This window comes from Tympanuchus pallidicinctus, unplaced genomic scaffold, assembly GCF_026119805.1.
Source record: "Tympanuchus pallidicinctus isolate F22 unplaced genomic scaffold, pur_lepc_1.0 scaffold1, whole genome shotgun sequence".
Classification (NCBI taxonomy): Eukaryota; Metazoa; Chordata; class Aves; order Galliformes; family Phasianidae; genus Tympanuchus; species Tympanuchus pallidicinctus.
The window spans coordinates 98702391-98728101 of NW_026294618.1; the positions used below are offsets into that span (position 1 = coordinate 98702391).

The 25711-nt window shown below is 37.4% G+C and overlaps 1 protein-coding gene across 24 annotated transcripts in view; it reads left to right on the forward strand.

Annotated features, from left to right (window-relative positions):
* The window catches only part of NRXN1 (neurexin 1), a 633366-nt gene that overhangs the window by 515923 nt on the left and 91732 nt on the right, over positions 1-25711 (forward strand). For all 24 annotated transcript variants that reach the window (XM_052667052.1, XM_052667120.1, XM_052667663.1 and 21 more), the window contains one exon: positions 8049-8220. In XM_052667052.1, coding sequence (XP_052523012.1) covers positions 8049-8220 — 172 coding nt within the window. The remainder of the gene's footprint in view (positions 1-8048; positions 8221-25711) is intronic.

Here is a 25711-nt window from a genome sequence, read left to right on the forward strand (position 1 = left end):
AACTTAGGACCAGACTGTTTGCAGTTGGAGACCCCAAACCAAGTGAAGAGTTGGGAAAAACTTCTGCCTAATTCTTTTCTATGCACACAATCAGAAGAATGAAGGAGTGCATTGTCTGCATTTAAATGACAGTGATAAAAAATATTGTTCCAGTGTCAGCAGTAAGTATCTGAAAATATCTCTGGATATATTCAAGATTCTTATTCACATTAAAGCAAAGTTTTTGGAGGCCTGAATAGCATATAGGTGTTCAGTTTTCAATAAAGCTCAATAGGAGTTTGGTGTCTAATACCAGCAAATTTGTTTATCATAACTCCCTACAGGTTTTTAATATGGAGAAACTCTTTGACCCAGATTTTGAAAAAATATATTATTTGTGCTTTCATGAGCGTGTTTGTTGATCATATGGCTATTAATCATTTAGCATGAAAGCCTGCTTGAAAATATGCTGATTCTTTACTTCTGGTCCTAGTTGTACCTCCTGCTGACTCTGACTTTGGATTTGTTTCAGACACAAGTTTTTTGGAAGAATTATCTGAAACCTTTTCTAAGCAATATCATTAAAACCACACCATTTTTAATGTGGATTAGATTACTCTGATATCAAGGTGCTATTGGTTTTGTTTTGATTTTTCTAGTAGTATTTTTACATTTTCAGATGACTGTTTTCAGTCTCAGGAACACTATGTTAATTCTCTCAGCATGAAAGGCCTATGAAAAAGTGGAAACCACATCTGATTTTCAGATCTTGCTTTGATGCTCCTTTGGAAACGTATGTTGATATATGTGAAGGAGGAACAGTTTATCTTTGAGTACCTAGAGCTGGATTTGTTATTTCTCAGGCTGAGCATCCTCACTTATGTCTGTCTATGTGGAAAATATGTATGCAAGAATAAAGTCAAGGCGTGTGTGTTACCTTGGCTAGTACTTAGACTTTCGGAGGGCTTCAAATTAGGCTCTGTTTGGTATAATGTCATCTGTAGTCTTTTCAACTGATCCATACCAACTCACCATTGCCTGGGTGGAATCCTTGGGGGAGATGTTCAAAAAGTTAAGGAGTTTCTGCGTGTTGTTTTGACAGAAAATACCATGTTATGGGCTGACTACTTAAATTGTTCTTTACTGCATATTGTCAGAAAATATGATTTTAGTGTGCAGCAGTAACGATGCTGAGTGGATAATAAGATGCAGTATGCTGCTGCTGCAGGCTCTACGCCATATGTCTTCCATAACTGTTGCATTTTGGGGGGGCTGATTGTTAGGGTAATTGGATCATCTCAGTAATTCATCATCAGAATAAGTTGAAATAATGCCACTCTGAAATACAGTGGTAAGAATTACAGTGTTTAAAACTAGACGGGAAAACAATGCAGTCTGAGAACTGAAAATGTGATGTAAATTGAATTGCTGTAAAACATTTAAAACAGTTAGTGACAAACATTTTAAAGCAGAAAATCATAGAAATCATTGTTTCGTGGCAATAAAGAGTAACTGCTTCCTGCTCTGAAACACCAGGGCAGTGAGCATGCAAGCCCCTGCTGCATTATTTTCAAGCTTTTTATTCTCCATATACATGATGTTTTGTGACATTAAAAAAAAATAAAAATCATTTAAGTCATGTCACATCTTCCACTTAGTAAGCCACTTAGGTATCTGTTTTTTTTTATTTTATGTATTTCAGTTGTAAATTATTGTGATGGTGGGCCCATATTTCACTTGCCTCTTGTAAGGGTCGTTGGTTCAAGGCCAAAAAGTTCTTAATTTTTATAGAACAGCATTTAAAAGCGCAGTAGTTCTGGTAGCATCTGTATGAATTTGCATACATAATATTGTTATGGTGATGGTGCTATTTCTTATGTGTCAACTAGGGGCATCTGGTGAACAATAAATTTTTATTATTTCTGTATTGATTTAGAAAATATAGATAACTTAATGGCATGAGACTGAGGTCATTTAAAGGTTTATGAGATGATCTTACAGAGCTTCTGAATAAAACGTGAGGAAAAAATATGTTGCAAATTTTTTCTCCCTCCTTTTAATAAAATCCATGAGACAACTGATTGAGGATTTCAAAATTAGGGGAGAGGATAAGGGTTTGGCAATGTGTATTTATGCTTATAGATTATATATGCTTTTTCAAGTGCCTTGTATTTTCTGCTGGATCTTGCCAGGTGGTAAAATGAAAAATGTACGCTATGGTTTTGACTTAGGTGAGCTTGTACAGATACTGCAGGAAATACTGGTGATGTTGGTGACTCTGTGGACCTTTTTCCCCCTTAAAAGTATGAGTAGTGACTTAGTGTAGCACTTGCCAGTATTTTGTTGCTGAGGAATCATTTAAAGTTGGAGTGGTGTGTGAACAGATTCCACAGAGCGCACTGCGCTTCTTGCGGGTATCCAGGAGTAGCATTTGGGATTCCAGCCATAGCTCAAGCCAAGTAATTATATCCTTCAAGTCATAAAGAAACCCCCCAAATGCAAGCACAGCATGTACCAGACTCTTCCCTGAGGCCTTGAAAGCTGTGCAACAAGACCAGTTAGCTGTTGGTAAGGTCTTGTTTTGTAGAGCAGTTTAGGAAGTAAGTACTGTCCATTCCATCCCTCTGCTCTTATTATTATTGATGTTTTAATAATAAGGGGGCTGAGAGTGAATAAAGGAGAGCAGATCTTCCCAGAAGTGGGACCAACTGCACATTTCTCAGATTTGATGTGTGGGTAATGAAGTTGGTTGTCTCTAGCAGTGTCACACCTCCAGCTGGAAAAAAAAAAAAAGAAGCATTTAGTTTAAAATCAGGGGATTTAACATCATTTTCAGTATTTTTCTATTAGCCTGCTGATGCAGTAGCCTGTAAGGCTTTGGGTTTTAAGCTTTTCTGTACAATTATCTGAACTAGGAGCTTATTTGAAAATGAAAAGTGGGATTTTCTCATATCCCAAGGACTGCAGAGCTATGGGTTTAAGAAATAAGCAAATATCAGGAAAGTTGCAAATAAATGTTGAGAACCGGCAGGAAAGAATGTAGGGAATAGGTCAGTCTCCTCACTTAGCAACTAGGGAACGAAGCAGAATTATTTTTCTCCACAGTATCTAGGCATTTGCAGCTTTGGGGAAGAGAAGGAGAAACTGACTAGCTTGAGACTTGTCAGATGCCAATCTCTAAAAGGCTGAATATAGGGTGGATGCACCCTACCAGACATAAGCAAAAACCTTTGCTCCTTGCTTGAAGTGCCTACCTGTGACTGATAACTTTGCCTGCTAGCTGTCTGATAGAATTTTCAAACCCCTCCTACATTTTCTACAGTATGTCAAGAGCTGATATGCTGAAAGCTATAATCCATCCCAGGAAATAGTTGCCTTTCTGATTTCATGAAGCGACACAAAACCTGACTATAAGTACTGTAAGTGCTCAAGATGAGGGATGCCACAAGAATGCCTGTGCCTGTATTATGTCTGCCTGCAGTAGACTGAAATAGATGATTACTAATGGTTAAAGAGGAAAAAAAAAATGAAAATAATAATAAAAAAAGATTATTTTCTCACTTCTCATGGAGAAATGCAGCAACAAAAATATATAAAAACTTCATAAATTGAATTAGGTTAATGATATGGTACCAGACTGTGAATTTTAGAACCTATTTGCAGAAAATTAACTTATCTTGCTGGAATAGCAAAGATGGATTCATTCAAAAGCATCTTTCCAGATGCTTTATGTTTTCTGTCTCTTTCCCAGGGAAACATTTCCTCTAGAAGACATAATAAGAAATACTGATGGATGGCTGGAACATATGTAGTTACTCAATTAATCTTGCAGTTCATATGTATCTTCTGTCGATCATGAAATCTTCACCTCTTCCTGAGCAGATAGAACTGCTTTTGCAGACACATGTCCCTGTAGTATTCAGACTGTGATTATTTTAATGATTTTTCTTACAATTCTGTAATATAGAATATTAGCCTCTGATTACATTTGTGTGAAAATGGCCTTAGTTTTCTCTAATGGTCTCAGATAAAATTCGATAAATTTATTTCTCAATGAAATCAATGTAAGACATCAGTTAGTTCTAAGATTTTATTATTGCGTTCACCAGAAAGTTGTGCCTCGGGGCACTGTCTTTATAAGATGCAAGCTGGCAGGCTTGAATGTTCTTTTTTTGCTCTATTTGTTCACCTGGGGGAGTCACAGTATTATTACTTTTCTTTGGAAGTGGCTAAAGGTTGTAAGTATAATGAGCTTAGGTTGTCTGTGGTCTTTTCTAAAACTACTGTTGTGCCAAATTTGCACACACCTGTTTGACTGATTCCAGAAATATTACTGCAGAGAGCAGTAAAACCCTGCTGATTCCATAGGAAATATCTTTATTTTGGAGACAGATATATGTGTGTTTTATATTGCTGCAGGTTTTTATTGCTTTAAGGGTTGGCAGATCAGTAGCACAGGAGCAGGGTCCAGCAGGAAACCAATTGCACTGCCATTTGCTGGCTTGCTTTGCATTTCACCTTTCTCACTTGGTTCTTAGGTTCATCAGCATTCCCAGCACTGTCAGAAGTCTGTTATAGCCAGGGAAGAAGTATTTAGAGCACACACTTCATAAAACATGCCTCAAAATATTCTGCTGGAGTTGCCAGTGCTTTTGAAGACCAAATGCTTTGAAATGACTGGTGTATACAGATGCACACATACTCCTTTGCTGTCTGAGCAGTCACAACTCCAAGCATTTCAGCGTACACTAGATGTGTAGTGTTGCAGCTGCATGTCTAATTCCTGTTGTTCTAACTAACTCTGCATTTTTATCCAGCTGCCTTTGTCCTATTTCTCTTCACACTGTGAGTTTGGACTCCTACAAGTGGCTGGTCAGAAGCTTTTTACACTGTAGGTAAAGCCTACGCTGCACACTGCAACAGCATGTAGGGGTACTTGAGGCAACACCAAGAGTGCTCATCTGTACAGTTAGTTCTCTAGAGAGAAAATCGACCCCAGCTTCAGAACCATAAGAGCTTCAAGCACAGACAAACTGAAAGTTTTGCTTCTCTGAAGATCTGCTGGCTGAGGCTGGGTGCTGTGAGGTTTCTCTGTAGGTGAATCAGAGGGCCCTGTGCTGTGGTCTGGGGAGTAGTGACAGGATGGTGCTTGCAGCAATATTCCTAGTGCTGCCTGCATTGAAATTCATTTATGTTCCAGAGGCAGAGAACAATACTTACGCTGTTTCTTGAAATGTTTCATACTTTTCCTGAAAACGTGTCCTCTCCTCTGGCCTCTCAAAAAGAATACTGGAAACTTTCCCATCCCCTGTTTGTCTCCACCATTTTATTTTGGTTTTTCCAGTTCACCATAGAAAATTAATTGCTATGATCTCTCTCACCTGGGTGAAACTGAGAAAAATGAAACATGGACTCAGAGCTGTAAACAGCATGGCAGCCTTCTGCAGGTCCATTGTGCAGGTCTATTTTCACCTCAGGAGCTATGAATTTATCATCACTGATAGTGGGCAAACATGGGTGTGAAATGCCTGCTCATTTAGGTCACTGCCAAGGACAGCACTCTTCAACAGAAACATAAGTCAGTGTTGGGATCCTTAGTAATGTATAGACAGAGGTATAGTGCCCATCATCAGGATGCTGTAAAAGAAACCTCTCACTCAGCATTTATCTGAAACCATTTCTGATGGGAAGACTGAGATTATTAGGAATAAACAACTGCTAAAGGAAATAGCACTTCTCTTACTGCACTGAGTTATTGAGACTTGCAAAGGTAAAGAAATGGAAACACCAATTTAATACGCTCAGCTTTTAAAGACGGTGGTTTGTTGTGATCATAATTATATGGTTTTAAACTGGTGTGCACAATGGGGCTCTAAACATGCCATGTTTAGCATGATACTCAGAGGCCAAACTTAAATATTTTAAAGCTGTAGGAAGAATTAAACTTGAAACTCAGATTTGCTTCCTTGTTTTGTAGATTGCGTAAATTTCCACAGATGTTGAAGAAGTGTCAAAAAAAAAAAAAAAAAAAAAAGAAGTATCTCCCTTAAATATTGAGTTTTTCCCATTCTCAACTACTCAGATATATCAGAAATAGAATGAAGGAAAGAATATGTAGCATTCTATCAGCTGTTGTAGCTGGCTGTTTTGTACACTGTGCTTCTGTACAAATGGAGGAAAGTCAGGGAAACTTGTTTTGACTGGTTTGTGTGTGTCACGTCAGGCCAAAAGTCTGCCTACAAATGTGTAAAACATTGATTCCACTCAACAATTCCTGGCCATTTACAAATGGTAGATGGCTAACAACTGCAGTACTGCATTCTCTTATTTTGGAAAAGCTGCTGATACTTTCACATTTTGTGCTGTTTCATTTTGGCTGCACCTGTCCTGTTCTCTGAAAGGTGATTTTTTTTTTTAATCTAAAAGAATATATGTGTGTATATGGTGCACGTATATATAGCAAATGGGAAAGTAGGTATGCAAAGTGTAGGTTATGAATAGTGTAATTATGAATCACTGGGAAATTAGTCACGTTTTTTTTAATCCTCAATGCCTTTGATTTCTTGAAAGTGTTACGAAAAGGTGCATGTGCCATTATCATTAGTGTGCCATTTTTCTGCATTTCATAAATTAGTAAAAGAAGAGACTGCTTTAGAGCCAGAACAATGTTGTATTTCTTGTTATATACTTCTGTATATGAGCATATGAAAGAAACAGGTGAAGCAAATAAGCTACTGCATCAGTGGGAGAAAAGTGCTGAAATCTAAGCTGTAGTTGAAGCAGTGGAAATAAAGTATAGCCATGGTTATATGGTGTTGGAAAGTGCAGTCAGGTATGTAAAAAAGGAAATAATACGAAGTGGAATAATTCCTGAGTTAACCACTTGGGAGACTTCCAGAGATGAGGAGCTGCAGGATACGCCACTGCCAGGTGTGACGGCAGGGCAGTAAGAAGGGGTGACACAAAGAGTGAAGTGGTTCTGGAAGGGTTTAAGTGAATGACCAAGAGGTACGGAGTGAAATGTTGCATTGTGCTGCACATGATGAGGTAAAGACTTTGAGAAGGTTTTTTTTTTTTTTCACTTTTAAGAGGGAAGTACCAGTATCAACATGTGGTTTCACACAGAATTGCCACTCGCTGAGCACAAGGTCCATGCTGCGCAATTGTTTTTTTATTCCCGTAATTTAATAATGTCTTTATTTGGGAATACAATTGATTCTTTAGGGGGAAAAAAATCGTGAATCCATTAAGTTAAACTTTCAATAGACTTTAAAAGGCTTTATTAAACTCTAAATATCCTATTAAAGTGATCGTCTTAATAATGAAAGGACAATAAAAATGATAACGTGCCTATATCACATTCATCTGCAAAATCAACAGCCTTAGTCCTGAGTACAAATGCATGTGTGAAGTCTCTTTAGCTGGAGGCACACTCAGGCACAGGAGCTCACAGGCTCATCACAGCAGGAGAATCACTCTTGCTCTGAGAACAAGATGCTGTGTGTTTCACAGACACTTCTCACTCCTCTCTGGCTCAGATTAGGAAACTCCCTGTGAGTCACTTGGCCTAGTCTTGTCTTTGTGATTTGGAGTTACTAAAGTGTGATGAAAAGAAAAGTCACTTCCCCCTTCCTAAATTGCAAACTTTTACACCTTTTCCAAGCAATGTTGCAAATTTTTCTATTTTGAAAGACTAAAAGGTAAAGAAAAGTGTTTAGTTCTCATGGAAATGAGCGATGCATTGGGGGTGCAAAGGAGGAAAACTTGAGCTTTCATCCTCCTTCCCCCTCCTCAACCTGGTTTCTTTTTCCTTGAAAAAGGGAAGAACTCACTTTGGTGAAATAACTAATTTGGAATATCAATTATCCATCAAAGAGAGCTGGACTTACTGAGCTGTCAAGAGGCTTGTCACTGCCACATGCAGGCCTTCAGAAGTTAAATCTGAGGAGGGAAGATATTAGAAATCTTTTCCTATATGACACACTGTCTCTCTTGCTAAAACAGCTCCTAATTATTTCTTCTCTCCTCCCCACCCCTCTTTTTATTTTTTTTCTTTTTTTAATATGCAGCACCAAGGAAAAATTGGAGTAAAATTTAATGTTGGCACAGATGACATCGCTATCGAAGAAATCAACGCCATCATTAATGATGGAAAATACCACGTAGTACGTTTCACGAGGAGCGGTGGCAATGCCACATTACAGGTGGACAACTGGCCAGTTATCGAACGCTACCCAGCAGGTAAGGCTTTGCACGAACTTCTGTGAGTAAAAGGGGGATCTGTGGAGTTCTGATCGGTTTGCTCCCTCTTTTAATGCAGCGTAAGCTCTTTCTCAGTGTTTTAGTAGCTAATTAAGTAGTTAAAGAGTCTGGAGCAATATGCAGATCGTGATGATGGCATTTCCTAATGAATTTAAAGGCAGAAATTCAGGTTATTGCTGGAAATGAAAGATACAGTTATCAGGGCATGAAATAGTGAGTTTGCTTCTTGTTTTCATTTGTTTATATTGGATTATTGTTTTAGGGAGGGGGGAAAGGCTTTGACAAAAGCTGCACAGTAAAGTGACTCTCAAATCGATCTCCAAATGATTGGGTAAAACATTTCTGAAGAAAAGTTGTCCATGTTCTTTTAATTACAAGAGGTTATTAAAGCTCTCTGAAATTGTGAATATAGTGGAAGTGTGAAAAAAAAAAAAAAAAACAACCATAAATGAAAACGTGCATCAGTTATTATTTGTACAACCAACCAGGCTTCACATAAAATGTAAGCCGTGTAATATTATAAAGGTTGCTCCAAAAGTAATGCCTCCTGTTTATTTCCATGGAAACTTCAAGAGATACAAAGAGAACAGTAACACTATTTGATAGAGGAAATTCTCAGCTACGAAACACTGTTATTTACTGTAGTCACAATCATTTGCTGTGCTTTCTGCTAGCAAAGGACAAGACCCTACATGCTGCCCTCGTACAAACCTGCACCTGTGGAGGTTATGCTGCCACTGTCACCACCGCTGAAATCCACCACCCATTGCCTTACTGTACTCACAGACACTGTCAGTGGGTTCTTCACATGCACTTCCATGTCAGACAGACACCATTGTGTCAGACTGCCCCTCTGCTACCATCTTTCCTACAGCAACAACTGTAATGGAATATTGGTGGGAAGGTTCAACCTCTGCTGCCAGTCTACCAACATCCACCCCTGAAGCTGTGGGCCAGCCTAATAAAGCAGGAAGCATTACTTTCAGAGCAGCCCTCTTTTTTCTGTGATTAATGCTGGTTACTTCAGCAGAACCACTTGTATGAATACAGCATTTCCTTGGTAGAGCCCATATTTAATTTTATGCAAATGCCATATCCTGCACATTACTGTATTACTAATTTTATTCATTTTTAAAGGCAACAGTCTTTTTCAGATATGCAGTCCATTTCTTATTGAATAGCATCACTGTGCCATTAAGGTTTACATGCAAGTCTGCGTGTTACCTCTTAATGGTGTGTGTGTTTATATTACTAAACAAAAAGCAGTGAATCCAGAGATATAAGAGAAAGGTATTATAGTTTGCCTGTTTTCTATTACCTAAATGATAGTTCTGATTCTAAATGAAAGTTTTCTTCATTTTGGGGGTGGAATAGCATGTTGAGTAAGCCATTCCCCCATAGCAGTCATTAATATTTAGAATTTGTTTTTTTGTTGGTGTTTTGGTAGCAGTCCAGCAGTAAAACTGCATTGTAAAAATGAAGTCAAATACAAAAATATTCCAAAATTGAAATATCACCTTTCAAATAATTTCTTGGAAATAATTAAGAATCTTAAAAATGAAAATATATATTGCAAGTGAAATAATAAGTATCAGGAATTGTTTTGTATATATATAAAAATATACCTATCTATCTATCTAAATGTCCTGTATGAATGAGTGACCATAATGATTCATGGCCTCAAGATAGACATATCTCTGAGAGGGGGAAGAGGGAACACTGAATGAAATATGTCCCGTGTTCTTTCAGATATTCCTGTTTCTCTCTTACTATCCCTTTTGCGTTCTGACTTTTACATTGTTTAGTAAATGGTACTTGAAATAAGATGGTAGAAACCAGAGATAAGTCCGTCTTAGTTTGTGCTCAAACTGTATTTAGCAGAACTGATATATATTACATACATGATAGATATGAAAATATTTACTGTTTCTGTTCTGTTTCTTCATGAAAATACAAAATGGCTGAAAACAAGGAAGAAATGCAGTTGAGTTCTGAGGATATTGACCCACAGGATTTGTTTTTTCTCAACTTAGATCAATACAGAAAATAGGGTGATTTCCTTGGGATGGGAAATAGAACGATTTTCATGGGATGGGGTTAATAGATTGCAGGGAGGTTGGATTATTTCTGTGGAAAAATAAATAATAGTAGTTTCTTTGAGCAATCTGTGTACAGCCAACACTTGAAGGCATTCTCAGTTGCTTCAGCAGATGGGATACAGAATCTATTGGGTTGCTCTATTGAGGGATCTTCCAGGACTGCTGTTGCTTTTCAGTTTTCTTAGTTTCTTTAATGTTCATTTCCCTAGTAATGTTTTACAACTCTTGTATTCTTAGGCATTGCTTGTGAAGTCTTTCTCCTCCCTTTTCCATCCCTTCTCCCCCCTTCCATCATGAAAGCATCTAACCGTATTTTATCTTGCCATGATGCTCCGTCATCCTGGGGCAGTCTTCACTCAAACCCTTTTTAAATGCTAGTTCCTTCGCAGACTGTTATTTCATAGAAAAGACAGGCCTGTCCAGGAGAATAAACTGCATTTGAGCAATGTTGATTGGCACCATATTAAAGACTATCACCGTCATTTCAGTTCTAAAGATAATATTTCTAAAAGTGATGTCCTAATGAAGTAAAACAACACAGTTCGCCAAATGCTGATATGCCCAATTTACACATCACACTGCTGTTGCTGTTCTAGGGACTAACAATACTGCTTGGCAGTAGTGATTAACTAGCTACATTTCTCATTGCTACTGTTTTTGATGGAAGACATTTTGAAAACGTACAGTATGGATCAAATTTGTTGGCATGTGCATGAGTGAGGGCTCATTAGCTTTCAGTTCAGTGCTAGAAAGTATATTCTTTTTCTGCTTTCTGCCAATTTACAGAATTTCTTCTTTCTGTATAACTTTTAATGTCTCCACTACTGTATGTGAGCACAGGCTTCTCTCTCCAACTTCTGTTGTTGTTTTCATGGGTTTTTTGTTTTGTTTTGTTTTGTTTTTCCCCAGGAATAGAAACAAAATTAGCAGCTTAATTACTATGTTTGCTATTCTTAAATACACTGGATTTCCTTTTTTAAAACAAACAAAAAATCAGTTGGTTGCCTAAAGCATTGCAGCTGATCACTTCTCCTTTCTTTACTTGGAATTATTATACTTCTGGTTGGATTGTCTGAATACATTGCTTATTATTGATCAGCATCTAAAAATACAGGGTGAAGATGTCCTAAGAGGAATTTCTACTCACAGCTTCAGGTTTTTCCAGTTGTGTTGCCCAGGTAGCTTTCATCCTGCCCACCTAACTTCTGCAGATGATGGCACAGGGATGGTCTCATATCCAAGTAACAGTTGGTGTTGTGTCAGAAGCAGTGTAAGTAGGAATAGGTATTGTGGGAGGAGTATGGGGATGCTGTTGGACTGTGTGGTGATGGTGTCAGGACTGCCACAGCCCAACTTGAACTAGACTTGGCAGAGGGTGCAAAGAAGAACAAGAAAGGCTTCTACAGGTACATCAGCCAGAAAAGTTCACCTTTTTAGTCTCAGAAGGCGAACTCCTCTATTGGGCAATACAGGCACACTGATAAAAAATGACAAGGAGAAAGCAGAGGTACAGCAATATTTTGCCTCAGTATTCACTGAGCAACTAGTTTTCACATAGTCCTTAAGCAGATTATTTGGAAGGTGGGGACTAGGAGAGAAGTGTCCCTTCCACCGTAAGTGAAGATCAGTTTTGCAACCACCTGAGGACCCGGAGCATAGATAATTTTATGAGTCCTGATGAGATGCATCCCAGGGTCCTGAGGGAATTGACTGACATAGTCGCCAAGTCACTTTCAGTGATATCTGAAAAGTCATGGCAGTCACAACTGGAGAAGTCTTTGGGGAGATGGGAGAGCTACCTTTCAGTATTTAAAGGAGGGCTATAAGAAAGAAGGAGACAGTGTTCTTCAGACAGGGTCTGTTGTGATAGGACAGGGAAATGGTTTCAAACTAAAAGAGGGGAGATTTAAATTGCATATAAGGAGGAAGTTTTTTTCCAATAGTGGTGGTGAGCACTGGCACAGGTTGCCTAGAGAGGTTCTATTCCCAGAGACAGTCAAGGTCAGATTGAACCAAGTTCTGAGCAACCGAATATAGCTGTAGTTGTCCTTCATTGCAGAAGAGTTGGACTAGATGGCTTTTCAAGTTTCCTTCCAAATCAGAGAGTTCTGTTACTCTCTGAATAGATGAAGATCTCCAGTGTTACCACATGGCTGGATGATTTTCAGAACGAAGGGCTTAGATTTCAGCATGTACTTACATTCTTCTGGATTCCCATCGAAGTTTTTTTTGACTGCAGAGCTCCACCCTTGCCATTTCTTTGAGTGCAGGGCTAAAGCTGTGAAGATGTGCACTTAAATTTTGGTGACCCTGCACGTAGTGGGAGGGATTGAAACTAGATGATCACTGTGGTCCTTTTCAACCCAGACCATTGTATGATTCTGCCTTTTATTAAATGTTCATCCTGCTTTCTCCCTTTCTCATTCTGTCAGTTGCTGACAGGTAGCCTTATGATTAGAAATTGTAGTTTTTTTGGCTAGACAACTAAAATGCCCAGCTCTCTACTGGATTTGTATATTCCATCTTTCTTAACTAAACTTGATATTATCTCTCTTGACCTAATGTTCACCATTCTCCACCTTCCTGAATAACTCCATTATTTCACCTTGGCTGGTTTTTCAGATAATGATTTCCCATTAACTGGGATGCATCATAATTTCCAATCATATTAAGTAGGAATAAGAAAACTGCTGACTGTGTATTCAAAGCTCCTGATCAATAGACTAAAACAATTTCCGTGCAAATCCTCTCTGCTCCTGATAGCTTATCTTCTGTGCTTCAAAACTTTGTTGTATCTGGCTGTCCTGACTACCTGTCTGCTGTTGTGACTGTAATACTGTACCATTGTAGCAACTCCAGCTGCTACTGTGAACTGGCTGCCCTTGTAAATTCAGTTTGGCAATTATTACAGAATGAAATGCAGATTTACGAAGAATGCTTTTCTGGGAGGAAGCCAAAGAACTTGTTAATTTGGGTCAAGCAGAGCTAATAATTAAGGACAAAGGGAAAGCAAAATTAGAGGAAATTGGGTTTAGTAATGGAAAAATGTTAATTTCTGTGTTTTCTAAATAAAATATTCTGAATTTTTATGTCAAGATTGCCCAGAGTTTATAAGTAGTTATAGTGACCTGAGATTAAAGCATTTCATTTAGTTTGAAGCAGCCTTTTCTTCTGTACCTGAAAGAAAATCTGTTTCAAATCAAATCAGATGGTGCGGAATAAAAATAATTCTCACAGCAGTACTCATAACCATGTAACAAGAAAAACAATTTGCTTAATTTTTCTAATTTTCTTTTACTATTAGAAGATGTACACTTCACCGATCTGGGAAAATGTATTGGAACAAACTACGTGACATTCATTCTAAAGCCACAATAATCACCATTTATTGTGAAGGATTTTCAGAATTGCTTTTCCATGAATAACCTTACGCTTCATGCTGTCACAGGGAATTTGCCCAATGCTGAGACTTTTTTTTTTAAAAAAAGCAAAGGCACAACCAAGCAGTGTACCAAAGGGAACCTACTCTTCTACATTACAGGATTTCCATCATAGATGCAGAGTTGTTTGGATAGAAGGTGATCTGTTATATGTTGGCCTGGCCTATGGTTTCAAACACTGCTGGAAATACTCAGCAATCTGGAAGATGTAGCCTGCTGTAGGCAAATACCTGTAACAAAACTTTCCCAGTCATATCAGAGCCCTGGACAGCCTTTGAAAATCATAACTAAGTTACAGCTGTCCTCATGTGCCCCACGGTACAGCACATGTTGTTAGAGCTGTGTCTGACAGACCTAGATCTGACAGCACAGACATCTCTCATGCAATTCACACAGTGATTGACCAAAACACTACTACTGGAACAGATGTATCTCTGTGATCGGGGAGTATAAATTATAACTGAGTGCGTACACCAAAGAGGAATCTATGCAACAGTCCGTGTACTTTGGCAGAAGATCAAACCACAGGCTGACAGCATGGTTAGTGCCAAGTACCTCTGCCGTATGGCAATTGGCGGCTGAAGCTCTTGGGACTTTTGTATGATACATAATATTTCTGTTTGTTGTTGCCATTGTTTTTTTTGTTGTTGTTGTTGCTGTTTATTTTGTTTGATCACTTAAAAACATGAGAGCACATGTGTTGCCTCCAGGTCTGTGGGCTAAATGAGAGTGCTAGGTGAATGAGACGTTAAATGCTTCTCTTGGTCTCTGTGTTGTGGAAACTAGTCAGTGTATCTGTCAGCTAACTTAGTTCCCAAGAAGCTTAGTTGGCATTCTTAAAATCAAGGGTGGCAATTCTGCTGACCTTTTTTCTTCTTACAGCAGAAATGTTGAGCTCAACTGTTACATGATCATTGTGGCCAAGACAGCCACCTAACATGATATTTCCCTCAAGGTCTTCCCAAGTCTCACACAACAAATCGAGAAGGATTCTTCTAGTTGGCTCAGTCTGTACTTTGTGACAAGAACTTATCTTCCAGATCCTCTAGGACCTGCTTGTCATGACAGTATAATGTTCCCAGTTTATGTATGAGAAGTTGATATCTCTCGTCAGGACAAGGACAAGTGATCTAGATCTTCTTTCTCCTAGCTGCCTGCAAAATAGCTCATCCATGCCATGTATTATGTGGGTGGTTGACAATAGACATCCATGACAATACCTGCTTTGCTATCTGTTTCTTTAATTCTCACTCAGAGGCTCCTGCATTGACACTGCTGGATCCTATGAAGCATTTGCTAAGGTCAGGCAAAATAGTTTGACTGGATCATTCTTTTCCTCTTGTCATATAATCCTGCATTTTTTATTCAGTAGTACAAGTAGTAGCATGCCCTGTTGGGTATCTGTATTTAAAAACTTAAATTTAAAAAGTTTAGGGACAGAGATAATCTGTCTTGCCTTCTGATCCCACAGATTCATTACAAATATATTGCTTCCTTCAGAGTTTTGAAGATCTGGATTGGGAAGAGATACATTCCCATTAGTCAGTCTTCTCTCTTGGATCGTCATCAGCTTTACTACAAAGTGGCTTGAATTCTTTCCATGATCATTTTATGTGGCCCAATATCCTCTGGTTTAAAATTTATTTTGTTTACTTTGAAAGATTTTTTTAGATAGAGTTTTGGCAGTTCTACATGTATTCTTATGTATGTTTCTAATTCTGAAATGTATTGTTTTCTTGCTGATCAAATTTGCTCTTTTTCTTTCTGTAACATAGTCTGTGATGGCATAGCTATTCAGGCTAGTGGGTCTCACTCTGTATATCTTAACCTTGCAAGTACAAGTCCAAATATATTTTTTATGCTTTTATCTTCAAGAATTTCCAAATGTCCTTCCTGGCTGAGTCCATCAATCCCTCAGACTGATTACATAATGTAGTTTCTTTCATTTTATCAAATTTCGTTCTTTTGAAATCAAGAATCTGATTTGTAGGCTTATTTTTAGTTGTCCTTGTATTAATTTGAATCAACTCATGATCACTCAATCAAAAAATGTCACCTACAATTAACTTTTCTCTATTGCTTTCATTACATATTCAAAGTGAAGCTAAAATAGCATTATTTCTTATTTTTTTCTACTGAGCAGATTCTTCAATGAGTATTATAGGAAGTCTTTCTCTACTTGTATTCATACACTTACGTTTGGCAGTAATGTAATTGGAAAAGGTGTTTTAGCAGTAAGTAAAACAATTTGAAAATAAGGCAAAGAAAAATGTGAAACTCACTTCAGCAAGTCCTCCAGAGTATAGTAAGGTGTGAGAAACTGATTTAGCAGGAATCAAAATAGATTAAAAATTAATCAGACTTACTGAGACAGAAACCAGCATTTAAGTGATGATGTAACTAGGCCAGCATGCTCCCTTACCTTTGTTAATATATAATTACACAACTGATTTCTTGCATCTTTTTCTGATGGGTGAAGCTGTGACTACTGTTTGGTATGATCAAATGTATTTTCCAGCTCATAAATAGGACCCACTTTCAGTGTGATTCTATTCTTCATGTGAAAGATTGATTTTAACAGAAGTGGTGGTCTATTTTCCCATTCTCTTGGGAGACCCCAGTCAAAGTCCACCAAAATCAAAGTTTGATGTCTGTTTTCTTTTCTTTTTAAAAAAGCACTGATGCCCTTTGAGAGATTATGAAATTGATATATCCTTCTGTCTTTTGTAGTTAAAGAGCCTAGGTAATACCCAAACAAGACACTAAACTCTCTTTTCAAAAAGTGGTTCCCAAGTCAACTTTTTAATTTGACAGCTTATCAGGATTTTCTGTCAGATAATGATATATAATAATAGGTAATGCTTCTCTAAGTCAGCAGACAGATCTTTCCTTTTTTCTTTATTTTTCATCTTGGATATCCTGGTGAAATACAAAGGCTCATCCCTTCTTAGAGTTGATAGATCCTGTAATTAAATTCAAATCTTGATAAAATGTGTGGTTCAGTTGTCATTGCTTGATCACAGAAGGCATAACACCTTTCAGTTAAATACAGCACGATGGCACAAATGCATCCAGATTAGAAAGGAAAAGAAAATTTCAAATGAGCAGTGAGTCAGAAAGAGGTGTTCTGAAATATTAGATGATGAAACTGATAGCTTTTATTTTTATTTCTTGTTGCGAAGGATGGTGCCAGAATTAAGACCACAGGATGTGGGAATTCAAGTTAAAGGAAGTAGAAAGTGGAAGTGAAAAGAGGCCTGACAATGAGACATGGCAAATACATCACAGCAGGTCACATTCACTTCTTCAGGAGTGCCATTATTAGCAATCCCATTAAAAGTCAGATCACAAAAGATGAAACATGGCCAATACATAGGGAATCATTTCCACACTTTTATTTCATTCGAACCCAACAGGCACATTTTCCACGTAACCTACAGCATCGCTACTTATCCAGTGCAGCAGCATAAATTGAACATGAGGTATTAATGTGGAGTTGGTTAAAAAGAAAAATATATATATATATATCAAATTACTTAACGAGCAATTTTAACTACTTGGCAGCTTTTTAACAATGTATTACTTTTTATAGAATGAGTGTATTAAAATATATTTGTCAGTCTTCTTTTCTTTCCCAGGGAAGGACCATGTTGTCAAATCCAAACTATTCCAATTTCCTTTCAGCCTGCGTTTTGACAGTTCATAGCTGTCTTGTTTGAGTTTACACAGGATTTTATTTAACGCATCACTCACTAAGCCAAACTAATATCCAGTAAATTCAATAAAATTACTAGTGTGTAACAAATACTAACGTGAACAAGCATTGATAGGGTTGCAACAGTGCCCCTCATTTTAGATTACTTACTTGATGGGCACACACATGCATTTCCTCTAATACAGATGCTGATGCTGTCACTGGCTGATAGAGCACACAAGAGAACAGCAGGATGTACTTCTACTGTGTGTTTCTCTTGTGGTGCAGTTTGTTTCCATTAGCTCCTGGAGCAACATTGAAGTGAGCCTGAAATGGGAACCTTTCTCAGAACAGAACAAATCAATGCAATGTTGAGCATTTGAACTGGACAATCTATCATACAGAAAACAAAATTAATTTTTTCTGCAATGCCATTGTGTTTTAGATGCTCTCAGAAAATGAGATATTTTTTTTATTTGAGACATATTTGTGCATGTGTCCCCAGATATATTTTGCTGGTATTGTGAAGAATGACAGCAAAATAGTACTTTATGTCTTCAGGATAAGAACTTCCATTAAACTATTTCTGAAACAGTCACTGTGATTCATACTGCAGCAGGACAAACAGCAACTTGCTCTGTCCTAGATAGGTTTGCAAAAGACTGAACTGCTTTAACTGGCTATTTATGAATAAACAAATCATTGCTGTCCTGAATGAGCATATACCTGCTTTAGGACTCTCTTACTCTGTTTTGTAGCATGTGAACTCAGAACAGAATTTTAACATTTTAGTAGCTATATACATCTGTCCCATCATCTTGCTGTGTGGTTTGCTTTCTGAAGTCTCAAGCTCGATCAAGTTAAAAAAAAAAACAACAAACAACCTAAAAACTATGGTGTCTACACTTTCAGAATAACACTTTCTTAAACAGTTTTGTGATTAGTGGCAACTGAGTTCCAACCACTTCAGTGGTTGTAATCTACTATTGTATTATATCATGCATGGAAAAGCTCAGACCCCTTGAGCAGAGAGTCTTTTTTTTTGCAGCTTATCCTGCCTAGCAGAAAAAAATGACTTGCCTGTATGATCTATGCAACCAGGAGCCATTATACGCTGCACAACAGTCAAGGTTCTTAACCATCTCAAAGACATCTGAAGCAAGAAATCACATGCCTATTGTTGTATCAGAAGCACAATACATAGGAAGCACATCCAGATTTCAACCCCGTATAAGCAACAGTTAATTGAATTAGAGGCAATGAAACTGTGGTTTTACAAAACTGATATGTGAATATAATATAGGACAAAGAGTATTTTCCTTGATTGTCTCAGTGACGAGGAGAGGCAAGAAAAGAAATAGGTGAGCCTGACTCCAAGACCTCTGCCATGATTTTGGGGTTTTAGAATCATGGTAGAGTCTTCAAGAAAGGAGTTCTGCTGGGGCTTGATGGGAGACACCTGTCTCAACAAGGGAGATGTTTTTTGGTACATAACCTGGCAAAAGTGATAGAGAGGGAAGAGTTCAACTTCTCAGGCATAAACTGGGAAAATCACTCAGGTGTGATGAGGAAGGCTGGGAAATTCCTAGGTGGCGCTGAAAATAACATCTTGTCACAAGTACTAAGTGAGCAAACTAGAAAAAGAGCTGATAGGTAAATTGGTATCTATAAAATTGATTAGCAGTAAATATAGGTAAGTTTTTGTCAATAAACTTAATATCGCATGCCCTAAATAGTTACCAGTGAGGAGCATTCGTCAACTGGAAATATATCCAGTGGGATTTTACAGGGCTTGAGAATATTTGGCACTTTTATAAGCATCCTGGAAGTCTGCATAATATTTGTCACTGAAAATGTGTGGCTGTTAGGAAGACCCAAAACAAGCAAACAACCCGGGCCATTCTGTGAAACAAAAAGCCAAATGTAAGTAGGGGCCAGGGCAGCTGCATTTTATTTTAGCTCAGTTGCTTGGGAAGCCAGACTGTAGCAGTGCTAAACGGTAAGACATGGATCTAAGAGCAAAAAACAGAAGTTATGAAAATGTAGCAAGGTGCAATGTCCTGGAATTGTATGATTCTGAGAAGTCTAGTGGTTTCATCTTCCAGCTGCTCAGCATGAAATATCAGGTGTTTCTGTGGCAAAAGAGATTTTGGAAATTGCTCTGTGGGCAAAGAAGACTGAGATGTAAGAACATCTGAGGATTTAGTCACCCTACACAACAATTAGAAAATAGGCTCTGGAACAGGTACAAAGTTTGCACCTGTATCTGGTGCCTGTGGTGCTATGGAAAAAAATAGTGTGTGTTTATTTAAAAAGAGCCTACAAGATATTATTTCTTTGTTGCTTTATAGTGTTGAATAAAAAAGTAAGAAATTTTCTTAAGTACTTTCAGAAGGTGAAAACACTGGGTGCTTACAATGCTCTTCAGCCGTTCCTGGAAGTCATAAGCAGGACTAAGAAATTGAAACAAGAAATAGGCAGTGTGATTTCAAACTCATTGCTGAATGATTTTCTTTTACTGTATATCATTGTGTCAGTATAAGATATTTCCTGGAAGAGCTGTTTGAAACCATTTCAGGTTATGAAATAACCAAGTAATAGATTTTTGGCTGAACAGAGAATGAAGTGGGTAAATCTTAATATCCTGTGATACATAGATCAGATCATGCTTCTGTCTATATTAGAGACTTATTATAAACATAAGAATACTTAAGTGGTATGCTAGCATTGTATTCTTAATGGAGATGTAATTATACCTTATGAATTAAGCGAGTCATGCCAGAAAAAAGAACACGTTTCTGAGTACAATTTCTGCTGGAAATATGATAATATTCTTATCTAATTCTTTCAACATTCTGGAGTTCACTAGATTTTTAAAAGGTCAAGTGGTTTCCTGAGAAAAAGTGGAAGTGTAAATTGTGCTAGCAGAGCTATTTTCTTTCAAAATTTGTTCTTTTCTCTATTTAACATTCCATAAGTGCTTCAAAGCAGAAGAGTCTACCTTTTGCATACTATGTCAGCAAATGTATTCTTGTACGAGAAAGTGACAAATTAAGTGACTTTTGACTATTGATTATGCATTTCCTTGCGAATCCATATACACTTAAATTCTCCAATATTGATTGGGTTGTTTTTTATTTTTTCGTTTTTTTTTTTTTTAATTTTTTTGTTTTGTGGGGTTTTTTTGTGGTTTTTTTTTTTTCATTCTGGGGAAAAATTCAGATTAACTCTGAAAATCAGAGTGCTAAATTCAGATCTCCACAAAAGTAAGCTATGAACTTTGGATTGTCCATCTATAACGTGGCCTTGTTAGCTTTAAAACAGAATCCCATGGAGGTGTGTTTTGGACAAGAGCTTAAAGGATTTGGATATGTCAACTTGTGCAGATCAGATCCATGTGTTAGATGTGGTTGGTATTGTATTGTGGTTGGTATGTGGTTGGAACAGGTGGCTTTCCCATCTTGATCCCAAAGGCTGCCTTGAAAGGAGCTGTGACCTCGTAACATCCAAGCTCTGTAACCTCAAAGACCTTTTTAGACCATGACACAGCAATCCACTTGAGAACTTGCTTTTGTGGTTGATGTTCAGCATGTCTTTAAGGGCCTCTGAATAATAGGGTGCACTGATATAAACTTTTTTCAGCAGGAATGATCGGTGACATCAGTATATGTCTCACCTACCTCCCTCCTCTTTCAGTCACTTTATGTAGTAGTGGGATAGTCATCTGTTTCTATTATTTACAGTTTCTGTTTCTGTGCTCTGCCAAAAGCATTTAAAAAAAATCCAAAAAAATTGTGTTTACAAGTTTAAACCTTTCAATTTGGAATAGATTATTCCTTTATAGTAAAATGTCTGCAAGGCATAAATACACAAGTTGAAATGCCATATTTAGATGGAACTGAAATTGCAGAGCTTGCTTTGGCCAAGGGCTACTTTTTTGCTGCACTGCTGACACAGAACAGATTCTCCTCTCTTAAATGCCATTTTCTATTTATGTTTGGTGCACTTGGTTTCTTCTGTTGTCAAAGTCTTGTCCAAATAGTGACCTCGTTTTTCTTGCACATAATCATGCGTGTCCATTGGCAAATGAGTTGAATCAGCTTCAGTAGACGTAATGAATGTGACAAAGCACCTGTATGGTCCAGGATGTTGAGACACAGTGGCAGTGATGAATTCTAGCATTATTGTTTCATGAAAGAGCATAAAAACAACACTTTTAAATGTTGCAGTTGCAGTTTTTTTGCTGTTTGTGAGGGTTGATGCTGATTGCTTTGGCTTTTGTGTGTGTGTGCTTCTGGTCATGTGGTGAATGCAAAATTATTTTCAGTGTGCCTTGCATTGACTCCAGCTTACTGGAGCAGTTCAATTGCAGTGGATTTGATGAACACAGCTGAAGTCCAAACTCTTATTTTCTCTCATGAATTGCATAACCAAGAACAGATTTTATCCTCAGAAGATGTTGCTGGTTTGTTGGTTTCTTTTAGTTGCTTCAAATAATTTTTAGTGTTGCAAATGGTCGAGAAATAATATATGGAAATCATATAGAATTTCCCAAAGTCTTTCACTAACCACAAAAAATTCGATCATATGAGCAGTGCCCTTTGAATGGTGTGACCTATTCTGTCCTCAGTACTTGCAGTGTAGCTTAAACTTAATGAGGAGGCATGTGCGTAGTTACTAAGACCTTTCTTATTGATGGCTTCTACCTGCATACTAGATACTCGTGGGATTACAGACCAATAGAAATTTAAAATAAGAGCTGAGCACGGTGTTTTCCATTTGCCATTGTTCATTTATATTATGTGAGTATTATTTCTGTCAAGAGACATTCTATATAGTGGCTATTTGCTAGCTAGCATGAAATGAAGATCATCCAGATTGCGACCTGGGCAGAAGTAGTTGCTGTCTCTGACCTAGCTAATTTTAGATATGGTAGGGCTGAAATACTCTCCAATTTCCAGCCACTGAAAAACTGTTGATTAAGAAACTGCTTATGGTAAACTTATGGTTAAATATCTATCAAAAAAGTAACCTTAAATGCTGTGACGTTGTGATTTGGAAACAGTTCAGAGTCCCTTTTTACCTTGGAGAACTACAAAATGTCACTCTTTGGAGTGATGTGAAGCATGGTACTATACTTATAACAATTCATTTTTTATACCTTAATCTTTCTCTTTAATGATTTCTATCAATTTTCCTGCCTGTTTTAGCAGCAGCCATGCAATATTAACCCCTACAAATGCTGCATGGGTAGTACAAAGGATCTTTTTATAATACCTGATAAGAAAATACCTTTAATTTCAGACAAGTCCTTTGTTTTCTTATCTCCTTCTTGTTGCTTTTCATCTTCTCTTGCTTGCTTTTGATATAATACACCAATCTTATTGTAAGCCTTTGCACTAACCAAGACAGATACTGCATTATGGTGAGGAAGTGAAAGTCAGGAAGAGTGCACTCTTAGTTTAATTATTAATTATTAATTAATCTAGTGAAACATAATGTTAAAAAAAAAAAAAAAAAAAAAAAAAAAACACACAGGGTGGAAGGCAGTTGATTTCAGAAGAGGGGTTTGCATCTTTCTGAGTGTTTAATAGTCATTCTCAGTTTTATCTTGAATAAAGTTGCAAAAACATGGTTTAAAATTAGTTTGCTTAATGCACAAGCATGAAGCGAGGAACTTGCAGGTGACCATAAGATGCTTCAGTACCGTTTGTAGTATCAGTGGAATGGGAATCAAATTATGTGTACATCACTCAATAAATACAGTAAGCGGATTCTCCTCTCAGAAAACCTAAGCTGTTGCTTTGTAGTTGGTTGTGTTATAAGCTACCAATGTCTGATTTCACCGTGCTGTAAAGACTGCTGTCATTCTGCAAGCAGAATATTCTTTAGGGATACTTACTGTGTATTATAAGGAATTTTGAAGTTCCTCTAGAGATAAAAAGACCATATTATACTATGGTCATTTAACAGGAACCTGGTGGATTTGACATGTTCAGGTTTATAGAAGTCATACCACATAGCAGTTTGATTTTTTTTTTTATAGGTTAGCTCTTCTGTAATAGTGTGAAGCATTGTAGAGTTGAAGCCTTACTTATTTGCTACAAATTCTTTCTCTAACTTTAGAGCTTTTTTGTACTTCAGTCATGTAACCAAGCTGACTGTAAGTTTTGTTCAAGATACCCAGTGGGAAAAAATAAGCATTCTAGAACTGTGTCTACCTTTTCTTTGAACGGTGGAGAAAGCCCACATCAGCCTTTTGGATCTGCAGCTCCTCAAACAAGTCTTTAAGGCTGACCACTGCATACTTCTCCATATTACTCAATTCCTCCTCCATGTTGTTGTGTGTAGTGCCAATGTACTTCAACAGCAGACAAAATATATACAGCTTTATCTGATGCATCCAGAACTTTCTTATTGCTAGGTCAAATACTTACTAATGACTTTATTATTTATTATCCTACTTAATAAGTTTATAAATGCTCAGCAAAAATATGACAGTGTCAGTGCATCACACAAGCCCAGTGATTTTCTGGAACTGACCTGGACTCCTTGTCCTCTGTCACATGCAACTCAGTTTTATGCCTGAATATACTGGAATAGAAAAGGTGATACTTTGTTTGCAGGCATAAAGGCAAGCTTACTGATGGCTGCTGCTGATGAGATGTTTGTGTGTGATAGCATGGCTATTTGCACAGGCAACAGGCAGTCTGGGATGTGCTACAGAGTACTTAGAAACTGAGTTTGTTAGGAGTGAAGCTTGCAATAGGCCTGTAATAGCAGGTGAAGGAAGGTTAGCCCAAGGATATCTATCCTACATGGAAACTCTGGGAATGTACTCTGAACCTGCAGAGTCTGTGTGAATAGTCATTGTTAGTTTGAGTGATCTATCTAAAGGGCCTTTGGTCAAACAGAGCAATGCAGCCATTGAGTTCCTTAGATGAAGGTTAAGAATGGTATGAAACTCATACAGTTGTATGGAATGTCTGTATACTGGATATTCAAAACTTATTACAGTCAGAATTTGTTGCATTGTTAACATCAATTTACGTCTTTCACTGTATGTGAAACTGAAAGCATTCACATACAGCCAATGCATGGGACTGGTGTGAACAACAGCATGACACTGTCATGTGTGTCATGCAGATGTTTATGCATACAATTGATAGCACTTAAAATATCATTTCCTCTTTTGCTGGGAAGTAGCACATGCATAATCGTGTTGTACAGATTTTAGTCTTTGTGTTTACAGTTTATTTCTGTATTAACTTTTTTTTTGTACACAAGTGTATGCATAATAATAGTAATATATGATTTAAGAGAACTTCACCATCTATCTTTAATGAGAGTGTACTTTTGTTACCTAGCCTGGCCAAGTGTGGACAGTTTGCCCGTGTACCACAGAGTCACAGTGGCTTCTTCCCATGCTGTGCAGTTGACACTTAAGTCAAATTTCATCTTTAACTGCATCTGGAGAAATGGTATGGGCTTCTGCCTTCCTCTTGCAGATGTCAGGGGAGACATAATTCAGAAGTAGCAGTGTCAAGATCATGATGAGCAAAACCAGGGAGAGGGGGTTGTTTGTAAATGGAGATAGACATCAGTTTTTTTATTTTGTTATTTATTTCCCTAGCAGATCACAGAAACTAACAAGGTGAATTTTTATTCTGTTAAAGGGCTTGTTTCAAAGAAAATATTCTCTAGATTTTATGTTGTTCTTCACAGACTCTCAATTTTCAACCATCTTACTCTTTTTCAAGGATGCTACTATTTCACATCAATAACTGACACCTTTATTTCAGAGAACAAAATAGAATTACACTCCAGCACTGACAATATAATAAATCAGGAGGGATAAAATACATATTAGTGAAGTTCATGTAGTTGGTTTGTCCATGATGACCTATAGATATAAAGGTATGATTAAGTTTTTTTGGGACTGCTTCTTTTCAATCTTGCACAAGATTTAGCTTCAGCTCAAAGATTTGACCTTTTCTGCTCCTCTCTGCTTACCTTGATTCTTTGAAATTACTGTTATTCCCTTGAAGTCTTTCTGCTCATACAGAATTAATACTTTGTTGTGACAAAATAATATCTACTTGGTAGAAGAATGATTCCATCTAGAGTTCAGTTGGGTTAAACATGGTGCACATCTGAGTGAATCATTTTTACCCAGGTTTTTTGATCAAATAAATTTTGGCAATCTAATCACAAAGTGTCCTGCTGGGTAGTTACAT